This window comes from Lipomyces japonicus, assembly GCF_038497905.1.
Source record: "Lipomyces japonicus strain CBS 7319 unplaced genomic scaffold V1514scaffold_36, whole genome shotgun sequence".
NCBI classification, from domain to species: Eukaryota; Fungi; Ascomycota; class Lipomycetes; order Lipomycetales; family Lipomycetaceae; genus Lipomyces; species Lipomyces japonicus.
Genome location: NW_027117848.1, coordinates 101,602 through 127,047, shown reverse-complemented (window position 1 = coordinate 127,047; position 25,446 = coordinate 101,602). Strand labels below are relative to the sequence as shown.

General features: G+C 40.2%; 6 protein-coding genes across 6 annotated transcripts; 3 read left to right on the top strand and 3 right to left on the bottom strand.

Annotated features, from left to right (window-relative positions):
- Nucleotides 1-1,032: 1,032 nt before the first annotated feature.
- On the bottom strand, nucleotides 1,033-2,410 carry V1514DRAFT_139363 (uncharacterized protein). The gene has a single exon (XM_066924472.1). It carries the CDS (start codon nucleotides 2,313-2,315, stop codon nucleotides 1,134-1,136), a length of 1,182 nt encoding a protein of 393 aa, XP_066782014.1. The 5' UTR covers nucleotides 2,316-2,410; the 3' UTR covers nucleotides 1,033-1,133.
- A 944-nt stretch (nucleotides 2,411-3,354) lies between these two features.
- On the top strand, nucleotides 3,355-5,155 carry V1514DRAFT_139365 (mitochondrial carrier domain-containing protein). Its single transcript, XM_066924473.1, has 3 exons — nucleotides 3,355-3,912; nucleotides 4,046-4,081; nucleotides 4,142-5,155. Exons 1-3 carry the CDS (start codon nucleotides 3,745-3,747, stop codon nucleotides 4,907-4,909), a joined length of 972 nt encoding a protein of 323 aa, XP_066782013.1. The 5' UTR covers nucleotides 3,355-3,744; the 3' UTR covers nucleotides 4,910-5,155.
- Nucleotides 5,156-5,688: 533 nt separating this feature from the next.
- V1514DRAFT_139271 (uncharacterized protein) lies at nucleotides 5,689-7,886 on the top strand. The gene is made up of 2 exons (XM_066924471.1): nucleotides 5,689-5,914; nucleotides 5,972-7,886. The coding sequence occupies exons 1-2, from the start codon at nucleotides 5,827-5,829 to the stop codon at nucleotides 7,408-7,410; spliced, it is 1,527 nt and encodes a 508-aa protein (XP_066782012.1). The 5' UTR covers nucleotides 5,689-5,826; the 3' UTR covers nucleotides 7,411-7,886.
- A 394-nt stretch (nucleotides 7,887-8,280) lies between these two features.
- V1514DRAFT_334933 (D-isomer specific 2-hydroxyacid dehydrogenase) lies at nucleotides 8,281-9,791 on the bottom strand. The gene is made up of 2 exons (XM_066928307.1): nucleotides 9,196-9,791; nucleotides 8,281-9,130 (listed from the first exon to the last, which is right to left on the bottom strand). Exons 1-2 carry the CDS (start codon nucleotides 9,452-9,454, stop codon nucleotides 8,397-8,399), a joined length of 993 nt encoding a protein of 330 aa, XP_066782011.1. The 5' UTR covers nucleotides 9,455-9,791; the 3' UTR covers nucleotides 8,281-8,396.
- A 141-nt stretch (nucleotides 9,792-9,932) lies between these two features.
- V1514DRAFT_353659 (uncharacterized protein) lies at nucleotides 9,933-22,750 on the top strand. Its single transcript, XM_066929551.1, has 17 exons — nucleotides 9,933-10,265; nucleotides 10,341-10,501; nucleotides 10,552-10,857; nucleotides 10,911-11,120; nucleotides 11,173-11,307; nucleotides 11,354-11,482; nucleotides 11,531-11,658; nucleotides 11,707-11,906; nucleotides 11,971-12,249; nucleotides 12,308-20,271; nucleotides 20,323-20,494; nucleotides 20,557-20,819; nucleotides 20,867-20,971; nucleotides 21,032-21,658; nucleotides 21,729-21,987; nucleotides 22,055-22,259; nucleotides 22,339-22,750. Exons 1-17 carry the CDS (start codon nucleotides 10,214-10,216, stop codon nucleotides 22,556-22,558), a joined length of 11,415 nt encoding a protein of 3,804 aa, XP_066782010.1. The 5' UTR covers nucleotides 9,933-10,213; the 3' UTR covers nucleotides 22,559-22,750.
- Nucleotides 22,663-24,685, bottom strand: V1514DRAFT_334927 (PPPDE putative peptidase domain-containing protein). The gene is made up of 2 exons (XM_066928306.1): nucleotides 23,651-24,685; nucleotides 22,663-23,581 (listed from the first exon to the last, which is right to left on the bottom strand). The coding sequence occupies exons 1-2, from the start codon at nucleotides 24,463-24,465 to the stop codon at nucleotides 23,068-23,070; spliced, it is 1,329 nt and encodes a 442-aa protein (XP_066782009.1). The 5' UTR covers nucleotides 24,466-24,685; the 3' UTR covers nucleotides 22,663-23,067.
- Between the last annotated feature and the right edge of the window lie 761 nt (nucleotides 24,686-25,446).

Here is a 25,446-nt window from a genome sequence, read left to right as displayed (position 1 = left end):
CGATGCGTTATAATACATAGTTGGTTAATAATTGGTTAGTATGCGCATTATATAATATGTATGCTCCGCAAACAATGCGGGATAATAAAGGAGATACTAAAAAAAAGAAAAGAAACGCATGGGTCAAATTTTGCTTAATTCACGGTGAAATCCGAGCCAATTGCAAGAGGGAGGGGAGGCGTGAAAGTATGAAATTAATACGTTTTGTTTTACCCGTCGCCGGCCGGTTGGATACGGCACGGCACCAAAGCGGGCGGTTGGGAAGGGATCACGTCTTTTAAGAAAAATGGAAAATGGTAAGTAACGGAATATACACACTGTTTGTTACCATACCATACAAATATGCACAAAGAGCAGTAATAAAATAACTCAATGAAACAAAAAAAAAAAATTAAAAAACTGTAATTAAAATGACACCTGGGCGGCGGATTTTAAACCCCAAAAGGTAATAATAGTTTGAAGATGGGCCGTTTGCTGCCCGATCCATTCGCCGGAGACCTGACCCACGACCCACGAGCCCACGAGCCCACGACCCACGACCCACGAGGCATAAAGAGTTTGTCGTTCGGCCGGCAAGTGCCGACTTCAGCATATACAGTCCCTGTGCCCATACCAATTATGCAAAGCACGCCATGCCGGGCCGGGCCCCGTTTAACATATTCCTGTGGTTATGAATAATATTGTTTTCGGGTACTTCTCTGTGTATGAAACGAACGAACGCTATGACTTTGAGTAAGGCCTGGCTGGGTCATGCTGCATTGATGGGTTCGGAACCACAATTGCCGGCCGAGAAATTGAAGGCAGCACACGAACCTCGTTTTTTAATTTCGATTTCAAGCAATTCCGCACATTCGGTTTTGTTATTTGATGAATAATGAGAGTTTTCAATTGTACTAGTAGTAACCATGGCAAGAAATAAAAAGTGACCATGCAATCCCAAGCCGAAACACCAAAAAAATAGAAAAGCAACGGATAAAAAAAAAATTTGAAAAAATAGACACTCAAAATAAAAATTGAACAGACTCGTACTCAGGCATTAAAATGAAGTAATGAAATACCGATAATATAGCGCACTCCCTCCAAAAAAAACCAAAAAAAAAAACCAATCGTCTATCTATGCATGCATATGCATTTTAAATTGTAAAATTCTTAAGCTTGGACAGTTTTTTAACCGGCAGACCCAGCAGGCCAGCATGTACCGTCCGTTCATGTCTGTCACGCAACCAAGCCGTAACAAAGCGATGTGTGCGACACTCTCGTGATCCTTGGTATCGGCATTCAAATTCGCGCACGCCGTGCACCTGCCTAAAATGTCGGGTGCAGTCATTATTCCGGTGAAAGCCAATCACATGCCAATCGCATGATGGCTCCTGACACTTGTACGGCCGTTGGGATGTTGAAGGATCTGGAAGTTCCAAAATATGATCCTTCAATGAGGATGCATCAGTGAAAACTAAAGCACAATGACGGCACCGGTAGGTACGGTTGTGGCCCTGCTTGCGAGTTGTACACCTAGGACGAACATAAACAGTATTAACAGGGCTTGCTGTGGGCAAAGAGTGTGGCGACACATTAGATTGAAGCGTAGGGAGGGGGTCTGAAGGAGAGTAATGCAGCGGTGGATGTTCATGTTGATGTTGTAGAGGTAATGACGATGATGATGATGATGATGATGATGAATGTTGCAGCGGTGGTAGCGAGTGGTGATGCACGTGAACTGATGGCAGTGACCCAGCAGCAGATTCAAAGTCAGGCGAAGTGGAATACGGTTTGTTGTAGTAGGACGGTATGTAATAGTCAACAGATGACATTTCCCTGGATGCAGAAGAAACCGTAGAATACGACGACGACGATGATGATGATGATGATGATGATGATGGCGATGATGATGATGATGATGATGATGATGATGATGATGTAGACCGGGGGTAAGAAATCAAATGATTCCTGAAATCAAATGGAGGAGCTCCGTACAAGCCGGAACTGTCATGGTGATCAACAAAATCAGAAGACCAAGGCTCATGTTTTAAAAGTGGAGTGGATACTTCAGACGACGACACCGGGTTGGCCGCAAAAGATGAATGAGATGGCGGCAATAGTGGCAATGAATATATGTTTGGTCTTTGAGCATAATCAAAAGATTCGTAGCCTGTGGCAGCAAGACTGGACTTTGAATAAACGAGCGACGAATTGATATCTGCACCTTCTCGCATGTCGTGCATCTCTGGCGGATGGTGATGAGGATAATGATGATGAGGATGATGATGATCCCAAGGAGTAAACAACGCCGAGGAAAACGACGACGAGTAAGTCATGGTGCCGATAAAAGCTCAAGTGAAAACAAAACCAAAAGAAAAGAAATTAGTCGCTATTTACCTGAGCAGAAAATTGGCAAGGTGGTGGGAGCAGCGAAGAATTAAACGCCAAGCGGGCCATCTGAAAGGGACCGTGCGTGCCCTTAATTGTTTTTCCCGGGTCCAGCAAGTTTTCAGCCCGGGTCAGTGATGGCTTGCGCACCGGCCAGCCATATACTCGAACAAGCAAAGTGGCAGCAGCAAGAGCAATATGGCAAAATTATTCCATCATGTTACGCCGGCGCTACCCAGCCTGCTCCCTTCTTATCTACCCGTACCTGGTTCCTGGCCCAAATGTTTTCTGACCCGGAGTCTAATTCCAAGTTGCTTGATTGGCTGTCTTGGCTGGCAGCGATAGGAAGTTGCCGGCCGATATCGGCATTTTTTTTTTTAGCTGGTTTGCCGCCCCGCTCAAGCTGTGCCGGGCGCCGCCTTGCAGCACCCTCTCACGGCTGCAGCACCCTCTCACGGCGGGCCACGATCGCCACGACAGTACATTGTCACGTGCGAGACGGTGGGTACCTCATGCCCGTGAGGGTAGCACGCAAAACTTTTGCCGGCGTTCTAAACGAATTAAAAATAAACGATGAACAAGAGTACATATATTAATGGGTTATTCTGCCGAGGTTTATGTATCATAGAAGTTGTGTTCTTTGGCTGCCGTGCTGTGTTGGTTTTGCATGGACATGCGTCCCACGACTTGTTCGATTTGATCAAGATGCCCATGTGTTCTTCGATTAATTACAACCTTGAAGTAATCATCACCTTTGTTTGACATTTATTCACCGTACATGCCAATACAATAGAGTATATATATACCGTTTTTGGACCGAGCACTGAGGCGTTGTTGCACGTTCTACAGCCAAGCACGGACGGCATTAATATTTAGCAATGCCCAATGGGCTGCCGTGGAAATTATCAGATTTCGGAGTTAAGTCACGTGCACAAGACAATTACTTGTTGCTCTGCGGTTGGCGAATCGAGGGTTTCGTAACCAAAAAAAAAAAAAAATAAAGTAAATAGGCGGAAAAAAATTAAAATCTATCATTCAACTTCACACTTTGTGCCTTTCTTTGTGTGGTTCGGATTAAGTATTATAATACTTTATTCTGCGGTTCAGAGGACTTTAGATTAATTAATTTTGGACACTTGCTGGCTATATTTTAATTAATACTCGTTTTTGATCGTTGCCTCTCCAACCCTGAAGTATTTTTTTAAATCGTTTCTGGCCCTATCAGATCTCCATTTTACTACGTTTCAGGTGCAACGTTTAAATTTTTTATCCTTCCCCGGATTTATTTTTGTGCATGCAACTTTCTGGCCAGACATTCATTATCACTCCGTTCTTGGCAATTTTATAACTTTCTAATTTTCTTTACCGCTTTCTCACATGAACCAACACCCGCCACCGTCGCAGCAGTCTCAACCTCTGCTCGAGAAGCCTATACCTGCTACCACAGCCACCGTCGACGATGACGAAGATTTTGATTATGAGGCTCTACCAAAAAATACTTCACTGGCATCTAATCTTATCGCCGGTGCATTTGCTGGCATAATGGTACGCTAATCTTGTTGTTTGTTGTTCCTCTGATTTTTTTTTGCTCCGAAGGCCGCCACCCGCCACGCTCTAGACTTCAGGGTTCGACCTTATTTACAAAATTTATTCAATTGGCTAACCACATGTACTATAGGAGCACACTGTCATGTACCCGGTTGATGCCATCAAGGTATGTCTTTTATCAAAAAAATTATTAATTGCTGTTTTCCCTGACTGACACGTTATTAAGACTCGTATGCAAATTGTTTCCGGGCCTAACTCCGGATACTCGGGAATATCAAATGCCATCTCAAGAATATCTGCTACTGAGGGAGCACGTGCCCTTTGGAGAGGAATCACGTCGGTTGCCGTCGGTGCCGGTCCTGCTCATGCCGTGTATTTCGCCGTGTATGAAAGTTCGAAGCATAAGTTTGGTGGTAACGAACCTGGATATCACCCGTTGGCAACCGCTCTTGCTGGTGCTTGTGCCACTACCGCATCTGACGCACTTATGAATCCGTTTGATGTCATTAAACAACGAATGCAACTTGCTGGAGCTAGATATCGCAATCTTATTTCATGCGGAGCGTCAATTTACCGAAACGAAGGTTTCTCGGCATTTTACCTATCTTATCCGACAACTTTGGCCATGAACATTCCATTAACCGCTCTCAATTTCACCACTTATGAAGCTCTGTCAAAACTTTTAAACCCGCAACGCAAGTACGATCCTCTAACTCATTGTATCGCCGGTGGCTTGGCAGGTGCGGTTGCTGCCGCCGCAACCACGCCGCTTGATGTCATCAAGACCCTTTTGCAAACAAAAGGAACATCAACAGACTTACAAATTAGAAATTCTCGCACATTAGCCGACGCGGCAAGTATCATCTATCAAAGAGAAGGACTGAAGGGTTTTGTTAGGGGCCTGCGGCCGCGTATTATCGCAAACATGCCGAGCACTGCTATTTGTTGGACTTCTTACGAAATGGCAAAATTCTACATATATAAAAGTTGGTGATTTTTTTTTCTTGTCTTAGTTTATCATAATTGTTTGATTGAGTCCGATGGTTTTTATATGGTTATATATTAGTTGTTCTGGTTTGATTAGTTGTTTCACATCTAAACATTTTTAGCACTCTTGTGTCTCACTATTTTGTGGAGTTTTGTTAGCCGGCAGTGTCATGTTTTCATTTTTTTTGTTTTTGTTTTTTTATTATAGACTTTAACATTTTACCATAAATGTAAGACAATGATGAATGATGATGATTCGAGTATCCATCATCGCCAATATTTAAGGTTCTGCTATATATTTGTGACTCAAAATTACCCGGCTTGGCCACGCCACTCACGTGTAATTCAACCCGCTTAGTATTTAAAACGTAACATCGTTCCGCTGGCATATACACATACTTGCTTGTTAAAAACATTATCACTTTGTCATTACATTGGCGTGATTGCTTGAAATAGGATTTTTTTGTTTTTTGTTCAGCCAGTTTGATTTGTACTTTGCTTGTAGCATTTTTTTTTGTTTTTAAGGCTACATTGCAAATTGTCGGAATTGACGTGGCTACGAGCTGTACTTTAACATATAACGAACGCCTATTTAGTTGGAAAGCTTTGATTTCGATTCTCCAATAGTTTTTACTATTTTGGAGCATTTACTATATTTTTCTTTAAAGGAAAAAAAAAAGGACTTTTGGTGAAATATAGTTTGCCGTTGTTCTTTGTGGTCTACTTACAAATCTACACTCTACAGTTTTGTCCATTCAAGGAAGGTCGGAAAAGGATTGTTATTCTTTTCTGACGACCTTCTGATTTTGAAAATTGCCCATCACGGCTCCTTTAAAAAGAAAAGAGGTGGTTTTGATTAGTGACGACGAAAAGTCTGACGACAACACAGCTCACGTAGCGCAGAAATCAAAAATCGAAGTTGCCATGAGCTTTTCAGACGCCAGTGAAGATTTTGAAGACTTTCAAGGGTCAGATGATGATTTTAACTACAACGATAGTTTAGATGGCTCAGGTATTTGCATTTATTTTTTGTTTTTGTTGTTAAACTTTCGTTGCTAACATTATATAGACTATGAAGACGCCGGGTTCACTGATATCAAACCAGAAAATGCCAGGCTGCGAGCATTCGAAGTCGAGCAAAAAATACTTTCGCACTCGGAAATTGAAGCAGCCCAAACGTCCCGGATCGACCAAGTAGCCGCAGTTTTAGGTTTATCATTTGAGAACGCGCTTGCGTTGTTACTATATTTCAAATGGAATCACGAACGTGTGATTGAACGATACATGGAAGACTCCGATAACGTGTTGAAAAAAGCCGGCATCTCGGATGACGGTAAAGATATTGAATATAAGATTGAATCAATACCTGGATTTGTTTGTGATATTTGTTGTGAAGATCATGAAGACCTGAAGAGTTTTAGTTTAGCTTGCCATCACAGGTTCTGCTTTGAATGCTACAATCAATATGTTACGCAAAAGATTGTTGATGAAGGAGAGTCACGCATTATTCAATGCCCAGGTGATTCTTGCACATATGTTGTCAATGCGAAGGCGATCAAGTTACTTGTTGACCCTAAAGTGTACGGTCGATATCATATTCTTCTTGATCGCACGTTTGTATTAGATCACGATCATCTAATATGGTGCCCGGCCCCAAATTGTGAATACGCGGTTGAGTGCCCAGTATCTACTAAGGATTTAAAATCGATCGTGCCATCCGTGCAATGCACGTGTGGATTTAGGTTTTGTTTTGGCTGCGGCCTGCCCGATCACCAGCCATGTATTTGCGTCTTGGTTAAAAAATGGACTAAAAAATGCGAGGACGATTCAGAAACTGCAAACTGGATTTCGGCCAACACAAAAGAATGCCCCAAGTGTACGGCCACGATCGAGAAAAATGGCGGGTGCAATCACATGACGTGCCGGAAATGCAGGTATGAATTTTGCTGGATCTGTACCGGAAATTGGCAGGAGCATGGCACGTCATGGTACAACTGCTCGAGATACGATGAAAAATCGGGCGTGGAAGCTCGAGATAGTCAGGCCAAGTCGAGAGCTTCGCTAGAGAGATATTTGCATTATTATAACCGTTTCGCAAATCACGAGCAATCCGCAAAGCTGGATAAGGATCTATACATTCGAACGGAGAAAAAAATGACCCAGCTGCAATCAACTTCTGGCATGTCATGGATTGAAGTGCAATATTTGGCACAGGCATCAGCTGTTCTGCAACAATGCAGGCAGACTTTGAAATGGACTTATGCATTTGCGTTTTACCTCGAACAGAACAATCAAACTCATTTATTTGAGGATAATCAGAGAGATTTAGAAATGGCTGTCGAACAATTATCGGAGTTGTTTGAAAAGCCCATTCATGAATTAGCAGAGTTGAAAGTCACCGTATTGGACAAGACATCATATGTTAACAATCGAAGACAGATTTTATTGGAAGATGCAGCTAAAGGACTGCAAGAGGGCAGGTGGAAGTATCAAATTGATATGAACTAGCACATTATAAAACGTCATTTTTCTTTCCCTTCTCAATATGTTCATTTAATGATTTTTGTTACTTCTTTTTTTGCAGTAATTTAGGTTTGGAGCAAAGGCGTGTTTTATTATATCTGAGCGTGTTCCATTTAATTTTGTTCAGTTGTGGTTTGTTGTGGTTTGTTGTGGTTTGTTGGTTTCGACTTTGGCTTGGCTGATTTTTCCCCATTTTGCAGTGCACAGTTATATGGCGCTTGGTTTGATTGTATTTAATAAAATTAATGTATTATTCTACGGATAATTTTCATACTTTTATATGTTTATGATATTACAACACTGAGGTAGGCCGATTGCAAGCTCTCGGCAACTGCAGCATGACTTTCCAGTACATAACTAGAAACCCTAGATAACAACATCCTCAACGGAAGTGCTAGTTTACATTATATACCTGAAAGGAAAAAAAGACCAATACGATGAAAATGTAGAGGAAAAAATGAACGGGTAACTAAGAGACAGACCCCATTCTATATACAAACCTAAGTTACCCGGCTTAATTTGGCTTCCTTATAAATTAAAGGTTTTTTTCGAATCATTCAGGTTTTTTTTTTTTTTATTACGGTTGCTTAAAGCGGGTGTATTAATGAACTGATGAACATGTAAGTTTTTATGTTTCATTTAGATATTTTATTGGTCTTTTTATGATGATAAAGAGTCCTAGTGACTTGAATTTTTTTAAACCCAGCTCGTTGAGTACCTCTTTTAACGCAAGAGTTGTCATGAGATGAAAGTTTACTCTGATTCGACCAGTAATTCAGTTGAGCCTGATGTGTTTCAAAATTTTGAACTAACGTATTAGAGTATAGGTGCATTGTTATTTTACATTTTGGTATATTTTTGTATTGAATATTTCTGAATTTTATTACACATTATTATCTATCAATAACTACATTAAATAAATTGCGTGACTATTGCAACTTGTCATAAAAAATTGTATTCTAATCTAATGTCTACTGCAAGTTAACTTGCTCGGGGACAATATTCTCGAGCTTGCCCGTAGTAAGAGCAGCTCTGATGTTGTCGATAACCTGGATCTCCATCTTCTTCTGAGTCTCAAAGGTTCGGGTTCCCACATGAGGAAGAAGAATGACGTTCTCGTTGGCAATCAAGCCAGGGTGAACTTTTGGTTCTTTCTCAAACACGTCAAGACCAACTGACGCAATCTTGCCACTCTCCAAGGCTTCGACAAGAGCAGCTTCATCGATGACGGCTCCTCTCGCGGTGTTCACGATGACAGCGCCATCCTTGAGCTTGGCCAAAGCCTCCTTGTTAATGATGTGCCTGGTATGGGGATTAAGTGGAAGATTGAGCGAGAGCACATCAGAGGTAGCAAGAAGCTCATCAAACGAGACATATTTGGCGCCCGCAGCCAATTCCTCAGACAGCTGCTTCCTGTTGTGGTACTGCACAGTCATGCCGAATGCTTCCGCGCGCTTCTTCAAAGCACGTCCAATGCCACCCATACCAAGAATTCCAAGGACCTTGCCCTCGGGATCGTGCGACAAAGCAAGACCTTTGGTCCATTCACCACGTCTTAATAAATTCAAGGCCTTGTTAAAATTACGAAGAGCTCCGAGAATCAAGAACAAGTTGACGTCGGCGGTGGCATCGTCAACAGTGCCTGGACAGTTAGACACGTGCACGCCGGCAGCAGTCACGGGGGCAATATCAATCTGATCATAACCTACAAGTAAATTAAAAAAAAAAAAAAATTTGTAGTATAATGAAATTTATGGATACGCGACCTACCTGCACCGTTGTGGCAGATGTACTTAAACGTTGAAGGAAATTCTTTGATTAGTTCTTCATCAAAGCGACCGGTGATGGAAACGGACGAAAAAGTACGATAAACCGCAACAACATCGGAATATTTGCCTTTTAAATCCTTAATAAAGGCTTCCCGGTTGGCCGAATCTGCAACAGATAACGTAGCAATTTCAGAGAGCGCTTCCCATTCCTTTTTGGCATGGTCGATGGAACCGAGAAGAAGAACGTGAGGCTTAGACATTATTGATGACGTGGAAAATTTCAAACTTGGTGTTAAATTAGATAATTGACTGTAAGGACTGAGTGAGCGCAATGACGACCTGGAGGATGCAGCGCTCTATATATCGGGTAAGCTTGGCCCGAAACACAAGATACAACAGATTGGCGTGGTGGACTGCCTTAAAAAAATAAATAAATTACCTACAATTTTAGAAATTTGACAAATCGAATTTGCAACAAACCAACGAAAACTTGCAGACATGTATGCAATTGACCGTATTTTAGCAAAAGATCTATAGTACAAAAAAAAAAAATTTGAGGGTTTATTAGTTGATATATTTATTGTAATTACGTTAACGTAACTTCGTTTAGTAAACTTAATGATAACCAAATTGTTGTAATCAATAACCCTAAAAACCTAAAATTGGATTTAAAGTTTACAAATTAACTATTTAATTTGGTAATAGTACAGTCAGCAGTTTGTTCATCCCAGCCTCCCCGCTCTCGTTTTTTTTTGTATTTTTTGTAGCGCACGCGAGAACATGCATCTTGAATTTTAGCTCTTTACTGTACATATTCAATACATCGACCGACAGATTGTAAGCACATATAGCCAATCTATGAGTAATTTGCGATAAGCGAATTGGTCTAGTTTGCATCGTTTAATTATAGGTTTAGATATTGTCATCTTTAATCATCTGAGGAATTTCACGTTTGCTTGCGCCGAGCGCGTTAGCTAGTTTGGCGTTCACTGAGACAGAGATTCCCAAACTTCGTTCCAATGGGGTTTTCACTTGATAATTGTTTGCAGCGGCTGCAGGACTCTTCTCATGGTATGGAAATATAATAAATTTTATTTTTTTTTTGGTTGATGTTGCTGAATGAAGCTCATGTGATCTCTATAATAGATGCCAGATTTAAATTGATTAGCGCGTCTGAACTTCGAGATTCTCTCGAGCTTTTCCATGGCGCTCAGGAATATCCGAAGTTTTTGGAACAATCTATTCCAGTTCTTGTTCAGTTGTTGGAATCAGTTCTGCCAAGCTTTTTAACTGTGTCCCCAGAGCAGGTATATTTTAACCCGACGCTGCACCGACGAACCAAGTACTAACTTATTAGAAACTGAGGAACTGTATATTAGAAGTCATTCACAGACTGCCAATGAATGAGCATCTTCGAAGCTATGCCATTCAATTAATGCAACTTTTAATGACCCTTCTGCGGACCGAAAATGAAGAGAATGGTGTTCTTTGCATGAAGATCATCACAGGACTTCACAGGAGCTATAAAACTGTTTTGAGTGCGCAGGTTCAGCCATTTTTGGATTTAGTTATTGAAATGTATAAAAATATGCCTGTGGTCGTCAAGGAAACGTTTGATTTACATTCAACATCCGTGCCACAACAAAATCTTAGTGTTGGAACTGTACGTCTTTACTATTTCTAACTAACGACCAAAATTCTAATTCGTGAATTTAGCCTGGTAATCATACCTTTCAATCACCTCGACCTATGTCACCGTCTTTGGCCACAGATATTGGCGGAGAAGCGCCAGCAAAGACATTGCCTAGAGGCTTGTTCAGTTTTCGTGTCTTGACAGAGTGTCCCATCATTGTCGTTCTCCTTTTTTCAACGCATAAGCAGTCAGTAAATGATAATCTATCTACTTTTGTGCCGCTCATAATTGAGGTATGTTGATAATTTTTTTAAAATGAAAATACAAATTTACTAAAATTTAAAGATGCTGTCGCTCCAAGCAGTGCCTCAAGCTGAAGCGCATACTGCAGCTGCTTCGAAGGGAGAAATTTACACGTCAGTGTCGCCTGCGATTAAAAATCGAATTGCGTTTGGGGAATTTATTACTGCTCAAGTAAAGGTAAGAGTTCTGAAATACCAGGTAAGCATATATTCTGACAGAATAGACAATGTCATTCCTGGCATACATTTTGCGAGGATTTGCCGCCGCTTTGAAAAAATATCACACTTTAATTCCCGAATTTGTTGTGAGGTTACTTAAAGATTGTCCACGTGAATTGGCAGCTTCGAGAAAGGTAAAAATTTGCTATTGTTCTTCATGGCTACAGGTCTAACTATAACAGGAACTGCTAGTAGCTACGAGGCATATTCTTTCAACCGATTTCAGGATTATATTCATATCAAAAGTGGATTTACTGCTGAACGAAAAAGTGCTTATTGGTGATGGGCTTACTGTTCATGAAACACTAAGGTAATTTTTTTCTCCTAGTATGACATTTCCGTTTTATTAACAAGTTAGGCCACTTGCGTATTCCATGGTTGCTGATCTTCTTCATCATATTCGCGCCGAGCTCACACCGGCTCATATATGGCTGACTGTCGAAGTTTATTCTAGAAATTTACAAGATAACACGTTGGCAGCCAGTTTCCAGACAATGAGTGCTAAACTACTATTGAATTTAGTAGAACGCATTATGAAATTGGAAAACAAGGCAGAAGGTGAGTGTGTTGAGATGACTTTTTTTTTTCTTCTTATAGGAAATGCGGCGACTAAATAATCTAGGTCGGCAATTACTTATATTCATCCTGGAGGCATTTGCCGAGAAGCTCGCAGCGTTAAATAAGAATTATCCTAATGCTCTTCGACACAGTTCTGAGGCTGTTGAGAAACGAGTGATTGATCCTATTGCCATAATTACTCGAGAAGAGGATAAAGGTACCCCCTTTGAATTTGCCGATGAGATAGAAGATGTACAAGAATCAAAGGATCTTGATCAAATTGATATTTTATCTGCATTTCCTATAAAATTGCATTTGGATCCGACCGGTGACGGACTGAAAGGTATGATATGAGTAAACTTAAGTCAATATGCGTTCTCTTACTTACATCAACTATTTAGATGGCAGATATTTGTTTAAGAATTTGATGAACGGGTTAAAGACAATCATGTTTGGCCTTAAAACATGCAACCCTTCTCCGCCTTCAAACGATATTCCAATCCAACAGTGGAATGACACTGCACGAGGCTTTAACTATGAACAAGTTACCATTTTTAGAAGGCTTTTCAGGGAGGGAGCACAGGGATTTTCTTATTACGCAACTGTTCGGGAGAAGCCAACGATCGATAGTCATAGAAATAGTTATGATTCGATTGGGCCTAACATTCCAATTACCAGTTCCAAAGAAGAGAAAGAATTGCTGGAGACTTTTGCAACAGTGTTTATTCATATTGATCCGGCTGCATTTCATGAAGTTGTTGAAGATGAGTTGCCAAGGCTGTTTGAGTGTATGATCCGAAATACATCATTACTTCACGTGCCGCAGTTTTTTTTGGCTAGTGAACCAACTTCAAGCAACTTTGCAGGCATTTTGCTCAACTTTTTGATGGATCATTTGAAAGATATTGGTAATGGAGATCCTTTACGATCCAACCTGCTGATTAGGTTATTTAAGTTATCGGTCATGGCTGTCAACCTTTTTTCTACTACCAATGAAGTAGTGTTTCAACCACACCTTCGAAATTTAATTTTAAACTCTATAAAGTTTGCCTCGAAGGCCGAAGACCCATTAAATTACTATTTATTATTGCGAACGTTGTTCAGAAGCATCGGAGGTGGAAGATTTGAGTTGTTGTACAAAGAAGTCTTGCCGTTATTGCAAGTTATTCTAGAAACTCTTAACTCTCTTCTATTGACCGCAAGAAAACCCCAAGAACGAGATCTTTATGTGGAGCTTTGTTTAACGGTTCCAGTTCGTTTAAGTATTCTTGTTCCTCATTTAAAGTATCTGATGCGGCCCTTAGTTATTTCGCTTACGGGATCTCAAGAGTTAGTAAGTCAAGGTTTGCGCACTCTAGAGCTCTGTGTCGATAATCTCACTCCGGATTATTTTGATAACATTATTGAACCTGTCATTGAGGAGGTAATGGAAGCCCTGTGGACTCACCTGCGACCTTTACCATACCCACACCAGCCAAGTCATATAACATTAAGGATTTTGGGGAAACTGGGTGGACGGAACAGAAGATTTCTGGAATCCCCAAAGAACTTAAACGCAGATGGTGCATCTGAAAACGATCCAACAATTCTTGTGGAGATTAACGGCATTAAGGGAAAGAGATCATTCCCCGTTACTAGTGCCCTTCCGGCAGTGTTTAGAGCGATAACTGATTATCGTGCCGATGTTCATTATCGCGTTGAAGCTTTTAACTTACTGCAGGCCACAGTAAAGCTTTTTATCGACTCTACTAACTTGGGACCTGATGCCGGCCAGACCTTGACGGAGTGCATTAATGTGATCAACTCGGGACGGGTTCCTCCAGATCCGAACTTCAATTTGCAAAGTGAGCCCAAGTCTATGAGAAAACTCCATTCACAGAATGAGCTATTTAAAAATATTTTGAAATATTGTTTTGAAGCAGTAGCTATTGCTCAAGTTCGTGAAAGCGCGACTGCGCTTATTTACGACATTTGTGAGCATGTCATTTTACTCGATATTGGGCGGGTGATTATGGAAGTCAAAAGAGATAAGCGACCATTCGTCTTATCCGATAATGAAGACCCTCTTAGCGTCGATTTCCGTTTGATTTACACTGCAATAACAGAGGCTCTTGGCTCATATAAGGCTCCGGTAAGGGAAGCTGGCATGAATGCAATCAGAAAGATGTACAAGACTTCTCTAGAATTATTTGGGACATCTGAATCCGCACACAAGTTTCCACTGTTTAAGTTTTTGGCGCAGGCATTTTGTCATGCATGCTTTGAAGAGGCATGGTATAGTAAAGCTGGAGGCTGTTTGGGATTAAAAGTATTACTAAAAGAATGTGATATTACACGTGATTGGATCTTAAAGCGTGAGATTGATTTGTTAAGGGCCTTGCTTTTCGTTCTTAAGGACATCCCACCTGAGCTACCTAGTAATGCATGCGATGACGCCCAAGAACTGATAGAATACATACTTCGAGTATGCAACACGGATATAACACAGGACGAAATTGGATCGCGGTTGTTTCATCAATTAACTAGCGTCTTCTTTTATGAGGTTTCAAATTCTCATCAAATTGTTCGTGAAACTGTACAGAAATCGCTTAGGTTGCTTTCTTCTTTGGCCAACGTGCCACTTCATCAGCTGCTATCACCGGTTAAACAGACATTGCTCGTGTCAATCTTTGGTAAACCCCTTCGTGCACTACCGTTTCCAATGCAGATTGGAAACATCGATGCCATAACATTTTGTCTTAGTTTGGAGAATAATTTTCTAGTGTTTAATGATGAATTGCTTCGTTTACTTATGGAATCATTAGCACTTGCGGATGCTGAAGATGAGGCACTCTTGGCAACCCCAAATCCGCAGAGGGCCATGGAGCATACGGTTTTTGAGCAACTTGTACAATTGAGAATCGTGTGTATCAGGTTATTGACTCTTGCCATGATGAAGCCTGAGTTTTTTCAAAACCATCCCGCTCAACAAGCTCAGACTCGTGCGAAGATTATTGCGGTGTTTTTTAAAACATTGTATTCACGGTCTAAACAGGTAGTCGAAGCAGCGAATGAGGGACTTAAAGCAGTCCTGTCACAGAACCATAAATTACCTAAAGACCTTCTTCAAAATGGCCTTCGACCAATTTTGATGAACTTGTCTGATCATAGGAGACTGTCAATTCAAGGCCTGGAAGGATTGGCAATTCTTCTTGAGTTATTGACCAATTACTTCAAGATTGAGATCGGAACCAAACTTATGGATCATTTAAAAGCTTGGGCTGAACCAAATGCTCTATATGACGCTTCAGGAAGGCAGTTAAAGAGCCAGAAGAATATCAACATTATTGCGGCTATAATGAATATTTATCATTTACTACCTGCAGAAGCGAGCAAGTTTATGGATAGTTTAGTTACCACAGTTATATATTTGGAGGAAAGCCTCAGACGATATCACGATAGTCCGTTTAGGCCAGCTCTTGTTGACTTCACGACAAGGTACCCGAAGGAAACTTTAGATTATTTTGCCCCCAAACTGGCTGATCGAAGATATGGAAAAATATTTGTGTATCTCGTTGGTCATGAGAAAAGTACTGAGCTTCGCGAGATATTGATCGCCAGTTTACAAATTTTAATACCTAGAGCATTGGAGATTCAGAAGCCAGACGAGAAATGTGGTGCTTTGATGAATCTTATTTATATTATTCATGAGATTGCTTTAAAGAAGCCAGAGTGGATCACAAGTCAAAAGGATTATTTACTGTTAATATTACAACAAGCTGATTGGTTACAGAAATTTGCTCGTTCTCGGCCATTATCTTCCACAGTTCATCTAGGGGTGAAGCAAGCTCTTGATTTACTTTTAAATATTTTTATTCAATGTTTTAAAGCCGATGTGAATGATGCTGATATTTTATTGAAATTAATTGACTCTATTGGCTCTAAGAACATCGAGCCAAGTGCTGATGTCTATAACCACATATTTGACAGCATAATCAAAAGTGATTCACTAGAACTTAAAGGGTTGTATCTGAAGAAGTCAATGGACTATTTTAATAACAGTTCTCATTCTATAGCCACTAGATGTTTTATTTTCACCTATATCATTAATTCAATTCTTATTATGGAGGTCCATCGGGGTGGTGATATGCAAGCCCTGTTAGATAAAGCGTGGATCGAAGCAGTTCATTCAAAGATATGGAAGCCTGCTTTAAATGACTTGTCGGAAGAAACATCAGAATATCAAGATCAGTACCGTCTTCAACTATTGCAGATGTCTGCTACGCTTATACATCATAGCCCTGACGTTGTTGCAGATTTAAGAAAAGACATTATTAAAGTTGGCTGGAATTACATCAAATTGGAGGACATTATCAGTAAGCAGGCCGCCTCGGTTTTGATCGCATATTTTATAGTTGAGTATGAGACTCCTCTAAAGATTGCTCTTCAGATTTATCTGCAGCTTTTAAAGTCACACCATAGTGATGCGCGCGCTCTGGTTAAGCAAGCTCTTGACTTATTGGCGCCAGTTTTAACTAAGAGATTGACATCGGACAGTCAAGTTCCACTCTGGGCAAAGTATGCAAGAAGAATTTTGGCTGAGGATGGTCACAATGTCAACCAAGTTGTGACGGTTTATCAGTTCATTGTACGGCATCCTGACCTGTTTTATGAGTCGCGCGAAATGTTTTATAGCCTTATTGTGTCGGCCATGCCTAAACTTGGATTAATGACGAATACTCCATCAGAGAACCACGTATTGTCTGTTGATCTTGCGGATCTTATTTTGAAATGGGAGAAAACAAGAATAGGAAGAATTTTTGTTAGCGAAGAAGTGACAACAGATAAGTCTGGGGAAAATACTTTGGCGCTACCGGAAAATCGGAAGCGCCGATTTGACGAAGTGGAGGAGTTATCCTCGGTTGCCAATTCTGGTAACTCGGAAAATAAGACTCAAGACAAGACGCAATCTTCTCCAGCAACTGAAGAACCAAGTGGAGAAGTCACTTCTGTTCCTTTTCTGTTGCGCGAGGCAACGATTACATATTTGATTAGGTTTGCATGCATTTCACCGCAGAAGGCCAGTGAAAGTCCGCTCGGGAAACGTATCATCGACATTCTTCATCAGTTTTTAGGTCCAGGCTTATGGTCTGAAGTGAATGTAAAGCTAACATTTTTTGAACGAAGTTTGACGCAAAACAATTTAAATGGTGTGGCCGTGGTGACATATATCAATGCTCTTCAGGTAATTCGAGTTACATTAGATCAAAAATCAGATGAATGGATCTTAGCAAATTTGGAACAGCTGGAGAAGTTATTGAGTAAGTCTGTGCATTCGGATATAGAGGAGATTCAAGAATGTCTACAACCTGTCATTGGAAGAATTTTGAGAGCAACGAATACCTTGAATAGCAATAGCGAGGATTCAGTAGAAGAGGCAGTTGGAAGTTTTCTTAGCATGATTACTGGGGTTATTCAAGAGAATCTTACAAATTCACAGGCAATGACTTCTAGTGTGCTTCTGACTTGTACGCTTACTAAATATAGGCCACAAGCAGTTGATCCTTTATTTCCATTGCTTATGAGAGCGTTCGGTAAGTTGTGCAAGGATCATACGGCGATTAGTGCTCAACAGGGCCAAAATGGTACCTCTGGCGTGAATCCTGTAAATGGTCAGTCGGCGGGCAATGGACAAACTGTCGGTCAAGTTAACCAGCATTCAGCCTCTACAACAACGAATGGGGGCTCTTCAGCTCAAAATGCAACTGATGTTGGAGGAGCAAATAGTGAACTTGATCCGAAGAAAGTTGTCGTATTGCTCACTAAGTTGTTAAAGATTGGATCAGATAGAATTTCTCATTTGGAAGATCAGAGACGTGTGTACCTAACGGTAGTAGCTCAGCTGGTGGAACGCTCTACGGATATAGAGCTTTGTTTTAAAATTTTGGACATAGTGAGAGGCTGGACTTTTAATAATCCTGAGCTATTCCCGTTGATCAAAGAGAAAACTGCGATTCTTTCGAAGATGATGATTTTTGAATTGCGTGGCAATGCTTCGCTTACGGAGGCATTTTATCAACTTGTAATCGATATATATGAGGACCAGTCATTAGCTCGTACTGAGTTGACTGTACGTATGGAGCATGCTTTCCTGGCTGGCACTCGAATTGCGAATGTTCCTATTAGGAAAAGGTTTATGAAAATATTTGGACAGAGTTTGGATAGATCGTTATGGAAAAGGTTTATGTATATTGTGAAGGATCAAAATTGGGAGAGTTTGGCAGATTTCATGTGGTTGAATCAAGCCACTCAGCTTTTGTTTGGATCCATTGAGCTTGATGTTAAAATTGCGCCCAATCAAGATGATTTTTGGATTCCGTCTTTTAACTCACTGACGAACACTATTGTACCTAGTGTCAATATTTTAGCATCTGATGAGGTTGAATCATTTCTTCAAAGAAGAAGGTCTTTTATTACATCAAGTTCCAGTGTTGTGGCTGGCGACTTTTTCAATCCGGTAATGGAATTGTTTTCTTACGACGCAGAATCGGTGCGGAATTCATGGGTAGCATTTTTTCCTGTTGCCTGGTCTACGGTTGCCGTTCGCGATCGTAATGATGTTTGTCGAAATTTTATTACCCTGTTGACAAAGGAGTATCATACTAGGCAGCTAGACAGGACACCTAACGTTATTCAAGTTTTGCTAGAAGGATTTGGCAAATGCAGTACTCCAATTCAACTCCCCCCGCCTCTTATTAAGTATCTTGGCAAGACATTTAATGGATGGTACACGTCGATGCAGTTACTTGAGGAAGCAGATTTGCACCCCTTGACTGACAGCGTTAGTGTAAAAGAAAGCAATCTTGATGCTTTGGTTGAGATGTATGCAGCATTGCAGGAAAGTGATATGTTTTATGGACAATGGAGAAGACGATGTCAATATGTCGAGACCAATACTGCTATTTCTTACGAACAAATTGGGGAATGGAATCAAGCACAACAAATGTATGAAACAGCTCAGATCAAGGCTAGAAGCGGTGCGTTACCCTACTCAGAGTCCGAGTACATTTTATGGGAAGATCATTGGATACTCTCGGCAGAGAAGCTTCAACAATGGGATATTTTGTCTGAGTTGGCCAAACACGAAGGATTTACAGATCTTTTACTGGAATGCGCTTGGCGTATGGCTGACTGGGCTGCAGAAAAGGATCCATTAGAGCAATCTATTAAATCAGTAATGGACGTGCCAACACCGAGACGCTATATTTTCGAAGCATTCATGTACCTTCAAAAGTTCTCACAAAAACCCGATTCTTCAACTACCGAATTATCAAAATGTTGCGACGAAGGTATTCAGTTGACGTTGCGAAAGTGGCATTCACTTCCAAAAGTTATTACAAATGCTCATATTCCTCTTCTTCAATCGTTCCAACAGTTTGTCGAACTTCTTGAAGCAAGCCAGTTATACAAAAATCTTGCTCTTACTGATGTTAATAATGTTGAAACAAAGTCACAAGAAATGAAAGTCATTCTTCAAGCGTGGCGTGAGCGGCTTCCAAACATGTGGGATGATATTAATGTTTGGGGAGACCTGGTCGCCTGGAGACAGCATGTGTTCTCGGTTGTTAACAAATATTACTTACCACTTGTCCCGCAGATTCAGTCACAGTACGGCAATAACTCGACTACAAACTCAACTTCTTACCGAGGATATCATGAAATTGCTTGGATTATTAATAGGTTTGCTCATGTGGCTCGAAAACATGCCATGACGGATGTATGTATTGGCCAGCTCACAAAAATATATTTGCTTCCGAATATCGAAATCCAGGAAGCTTTCTTGAAGTTGCGAGAGCAGGCTAAATGTCATTATCAAAACCCTAACGAGCTCAGAACTGGTCTTGATGTTATTAGTAACACAAATTTGGTGTATTTTACTTCAGAACAAAAAGCAGAGTTTTTCACACTTAAGGCCATGTTTTTCGCAAAGCTTGAAATGTATGACGATGCAAACCAGACATTCTCGAACGCTGTCCAAATCGATTTTAATCTTTCCAGATCATGGGCTGAATGGGCATATTTTAATGATTGTCGATTTAAGGAAACTGGTAACATGAGTCATGCAGCGCATGCCATTAGTTGCTACATGCAAGCTGCAGCACTTTACAGAAATGGAAAAGTTCGAAGGTTTTTGGGGAGAATATTGTGGCTTATTAGTTTGGATGATGGTTCGAATATTCTGGCTAACGCATTTGATGGGTTTACTGGAGATATTCCTGTTTGGTATTGGATAACCTACATTCCTCAATTGCTGACCTCGCTATCGCACAAGGAAGCGAAACTAGTTCGCAAGATCTTGATTAGAATTGCTAAGAGTTATCCGCAGGTAAGCATTTCAGTGTTGTAAACGTATATATTTACTAACAGTCTTACATAGTCTCTTCACTTTTCCTTGCGTACGACTAAAGAGGACTATTCGGTTCTTCAAAGACAAGCATTGCAAGCTACTCAGCGGGACGCCAGTCGAAATCCTAATGCCAGAAATTCACCATCTGCTAATCCTGGATCGCCTATGGTGAACACCACCTCAGCCAGCCCGCAACTCCAAAGTATGATCAGTTGCGAACTGAATAATAATATAATATTATTGTACTAACTTTTTTTATTTTAGATGCTTCTGGTGCTCATTTGATAAGACAAACACCATCTAACGCTGGATCACCTGCGATGCAACACAATGGACAACCCCAGCCAAATACGCCACTACAGCCATGGGAATATGTTGAAGAGATTTTAGGAATTTTGAAGACAGCATATCCATTACTGTCGCTGTCGATGGAAACTTTTGTCGATCAGATTTATCAAAGATTTAAATGTCCAGAGGACGAGGATGCATACCGTCTTGTGGTTGCATTGTTTAATGATGGAGTTCAGGTAAATAAATTTTGCATTGATGGTTGATACTGGCTAACATAAAGTAGTATATGAGTCGATTACAATTCCCGAACGATGATAGTAAGCTGCCACCCGCAGCTGAGGTCAACATTTCGAAATTTGCTGAAACTATTTTACCGAAGCATCTTAAGGTAAAAATTTGTTTTTTAATCAACAGGCGTATAACGAATAGTTTTCTGACAAATTTCTAGCCCGCTTTCGAAGCTGATTTTGTTCATGTTACCCCAGATATTCATACATATGTGTCAAAACTTAGGCAATGGCGAGATAGATTTGAGGAGAAGTTGGACCGTCGTCAACAAGTTGAGAATTTGGAAGCATTAAGTCCTCATTTGAGCGAATTTCATTATCAGAAGTTTGATGATATCGATGTTCCAGGACAATATCTTCTTCATAAGGATTCTAACGCGCATTTTGTGAAAATTGAACGATTTCTTCCCAAAGTTGAAATTGTTCGAGGTTTCAGTGTCTGTTACCGCCGCATCACGATTCGTGGATCTGATACGCGTACTTATCCATTTACGATTCAATATCCTGCTGCTAGACATTGCCGACGAGAAGAAAGAATCACTCAACTGTTTAGAATTTTGAACAGTAACTTGTGTCGTCGCACGGAGAGCCGGAAACGGAATTTAAATTTTTATCTTGCGGCTGCGATTCCTTTATCTCCTCATTTCAGACTTGTGCAGGATAGTCCTGACTTTATATCATTACAAAATATTTATGAAGATCATTGTCGCCGGGTGGGCCGTCACAAGGATGATCCAATGATGTTTACTATTCAAAAGTTACGACAGGCTGTAGAAGCTCGACAAGGGGTAAGTTTTTATATTTAGCTCTTTTTTTTTAATTATAATTACATTTGCAAGATTCTCACACGGGCCACAGAAATCGGATATACTCGGAGACAAGATTGATATATTGAATGCGATCCAAAATAATTTGGTTCCATCAACGTTAGTGCGTGATCATTTTATTAAATCATTTAGTTCATTCAGCGATTTTTGGTTATTCAGAAAAGAATTTTCATACCAGTATGCCGGCGTGGCGTTCATGACGTACATGATGAGCCTGAACAGCAGATATCCTCATAAACTGTTGATATCTCACACGTCTGGAGCTGCATGGGCAACTGAAACCCTTCCTTGTAAGTGAATTTATGCGAATATTGTGAAAGTCTTTGAAACTAATTAATTGTTACCAAAAAAAAAAAGCCTTACCGCCTCACACGACATCGCCAGCTTTTTATAATCCTGAACCTGTTCCGTTCCGGTTGACGCCGAATCTTCAAACATTGATGGGTTCAACTGCCATGGAAGGATTATTTTCGCCATCAATCATGATATTTGCAAAGAGCTTAACTCCGCCAGATTTTGATTTGGAGCAATATTTGACATTGTTCGTACGAGACGAGGTTATGTAAGTAAAAAAAAATCGTACTAAGATGTGATGAAGCGGGGATTGTTTAGAATCGTTGATTTCTAACATTAGTAAACAGATCATGGTATACGTTTCAACACCGGCCATGCGCGCAAGATCAACAGTTGTTGGAGATTGTGAAATTAAACGTTGATCTTATATTGAAAAAGACGCAAGCATTGGCACAGGCTAGCAAGGGCACGATTCCGGCAAATCAAACGGTTATCGACTTGGTCGCGCAGGCAGTTAATCCTAAGCACTTGGCACTTACGGATAACTTATGGATGCCGTATTTGTAAATAATATATATATATATATATATAATTAATAATGGATGATTTATTGATGAATGTTCTTTGGTTTTAATTTTGTTTTGTTTTTTAATGAATGTATTTTTAGTATTATTGTCATATATATTAACGCTACACTTTAGTTTTCGTTATCCAATACATTGGCTCAGGTGTATGGTACGATATAAATAAAGACAACATCATTATTAAATTATAAAACTATATACCTTTTAGTAAAAACAACACTTTGTAAAAACAAAAGCCTCTCTTCACCGCTTTTCAATGCATCTCCACTTCTGCAAAAAATTTACACTCCTTGGTCAAAACTAGACATCCCCCCTCCCCAAACAAAAAAAAAAAAAAAAATCGACCGTTTTTTTTCTTTCCGTAAAATCAGGTGTCACCTGCAATGGCCCCCATAATGCTCCGTACTCCATGCAAACTCCGCATACAAAAGATTATTATATTGCCTTAAACCCCAAAAAAACCAAAAAAATAGTAATTGGCTATGCAAATATTCATGGAATTTTTTGATATATTACACCTCCTTTGTTTCGTTTTGACGTTGAAATCGGTCGTTTAGATACGGATTCATCATCCGATACATTTTCAACTTCCTTCTCAATGTCGTTTGACCGTGTCTCATCCACATATTTTGTACTAATTAAAAATTCTTTCGAATCCACTAAATCACGTTCATCAATTTGAAAATAATGATTCCCCGGCCTTGAAGAATCAGTCGATTTTTTGGAGCTTGCAAATCTGTTTGTCCAAAATGAAAAAAAATTCGTTTGTTTATCATGTGCCGAACAGTTTAATGATTCATCAAACGTTTCAGATTTTTCGTACTTTACTTGGTACGATGTAACCGAGACTGAACTTGAATTTGTAATCTCACATTCAGGCGGAGCGATGGCTTGAGGGATAAGACAAGGAAGTGCAGAACCAATGTATGTGGCTCGATTAAGCCAAGCCGGTCCGGGCTGGTCCGTAAGTCGCAATAACAACGAATTTGTAAAATGATTGCAATTTCTAAAAAGGTACCCGTTAGTCTTCATTATCCAAAAAACAAAAAAAAAAAGCGCGCATGTGAAATTTTACTTATGAAGAAGGTTATAGCTCATGCCCATGTATTCCGTGCTAAGTTCATTAACTATAGCTCGAACCTCTGCAGGCGAGTAAGAAGTATAACCATGAAGCAAGCTTGTCTTGCATGTTATACCACCAGGCAACTCTGTTTTAGGCTTTGAATAATAAACACCAGATATGCCAGGCTCAGTGTGACCACCGAATGCGTATTCACGGCCATCAATCTCGACAGCTGAATGATACACGCCGATGCCAAAGTTCCAGATGAGCGGCGCAAACTTGCTGTCTTGAAGCATATCATAAACATTAATCGTAACGCTTAACTTGCGGGTGCCATCTCTGCTGTTTTGCAAGTTCGTGATGGGCTGGCTGTCGAGATGCAAAGACGCAGTCGAACTTGATGAGCTGTGTTTTGCAGGTTGCGGCCGAACGCAGGTTGGATTTGCGGTTCCCAAGTATGGGCCGTTCGAAGGAGAACTAGACGTGCTTCCGGTTGCCGTGACCACGGTGGTCATCTGAGTCGTGGAACTAAAACTTCGAATACTGGATGGACGTGAATACCGACGGGATGAAAAATCTGAAGAATTGAAGCTAGGTGACGGTAACAGATTATTTGAAGACGAAGAAGAAAAAAATAATGAAGAAGCTGATGAAGAAGTTGGAAAAAATGACGAATACGGCGGGGAAGGCAATGGTGACTCCACGGATGATAAACCAGATGAGGGCGTTAATGTGGAGTATGAATGCCGACTTTGCTGTTTTTTGGATGCAACCGCAATGTCGGTTCCTTCATTTTTCAACGAACTACGTCCAATAAAATGTGCCATTGCAGTTCAATTGGTACGCCTGCAATTAAGCGTAATGATAGATATATTAACTTGCTCTGGGATGAATGGGATTAAAATTTGTGTCGGAATAATAAACCTAGCAACGCATGTTGCAAGTCCCAGAAAAACCAAAATCAAAGATGCTTGTTGTAGCTATTGCTGGACTGTCGTGGATATAGGTCCTAATTCGAAAGAACGTAAATAAAAAGAGCGTAATGGTTGCTGTGTAGGCAAGAGTGCCATCGGAACTTGGACAAGGATGATAAGCCAATGAGCTCACAAACCAAGAGATAATAAGGTTTCATAAAATGGCAGGTTTCCGCATTGCAAAAAGCAGATTTGGCGTACACAATTCTTACTAAGCGGTGCTTATTTGTTCCTCATTTTAACGGTATTCTTTGTTCGCCAAATCGCGTGCTTTGATTTTGCCTTAACAAGTCTGCGCATCAACATGCCAACACAAACAAAAAAAAAAAAAAAAAAGACAGTTGTTTTATGTCGATTTGACATCGTAATCGTCAAACCAAAGTAAACCTATTTTGAAACTGTGCCACTGGTGAGTGATTGAGCGATCCCCAGTATACAGTTCGGCATGCGGACGCGATTTCATCCTGTTTTTTTTTTTTGTTTTTTTTTTGTACTGAGAATAGTCCTTTTTTATAATGTTTACATGTTTAAACAGTAACGCATGGATGATTGAAACACGATTTCTGACACTTTTGAAGTTGGGAGAAAATTAAAAATGAAATAATTCATGCCAAAATAAAAAAGTTTGCATTCATTGCGGTGTGGAAGGACCGAAATATATATCCAACTCAAGTAGTCAGTCACACGATGTATGATGGATATCTATATGCAATATATGCTTCAAGATGTTTTTTACGATCAAATCTTGACACTTGTTTTGTTCAACATGACAGGATACTGGACATTCATTCATGTCTATAATTATTCTGTAACAAACTATAAATTAAAAAATAA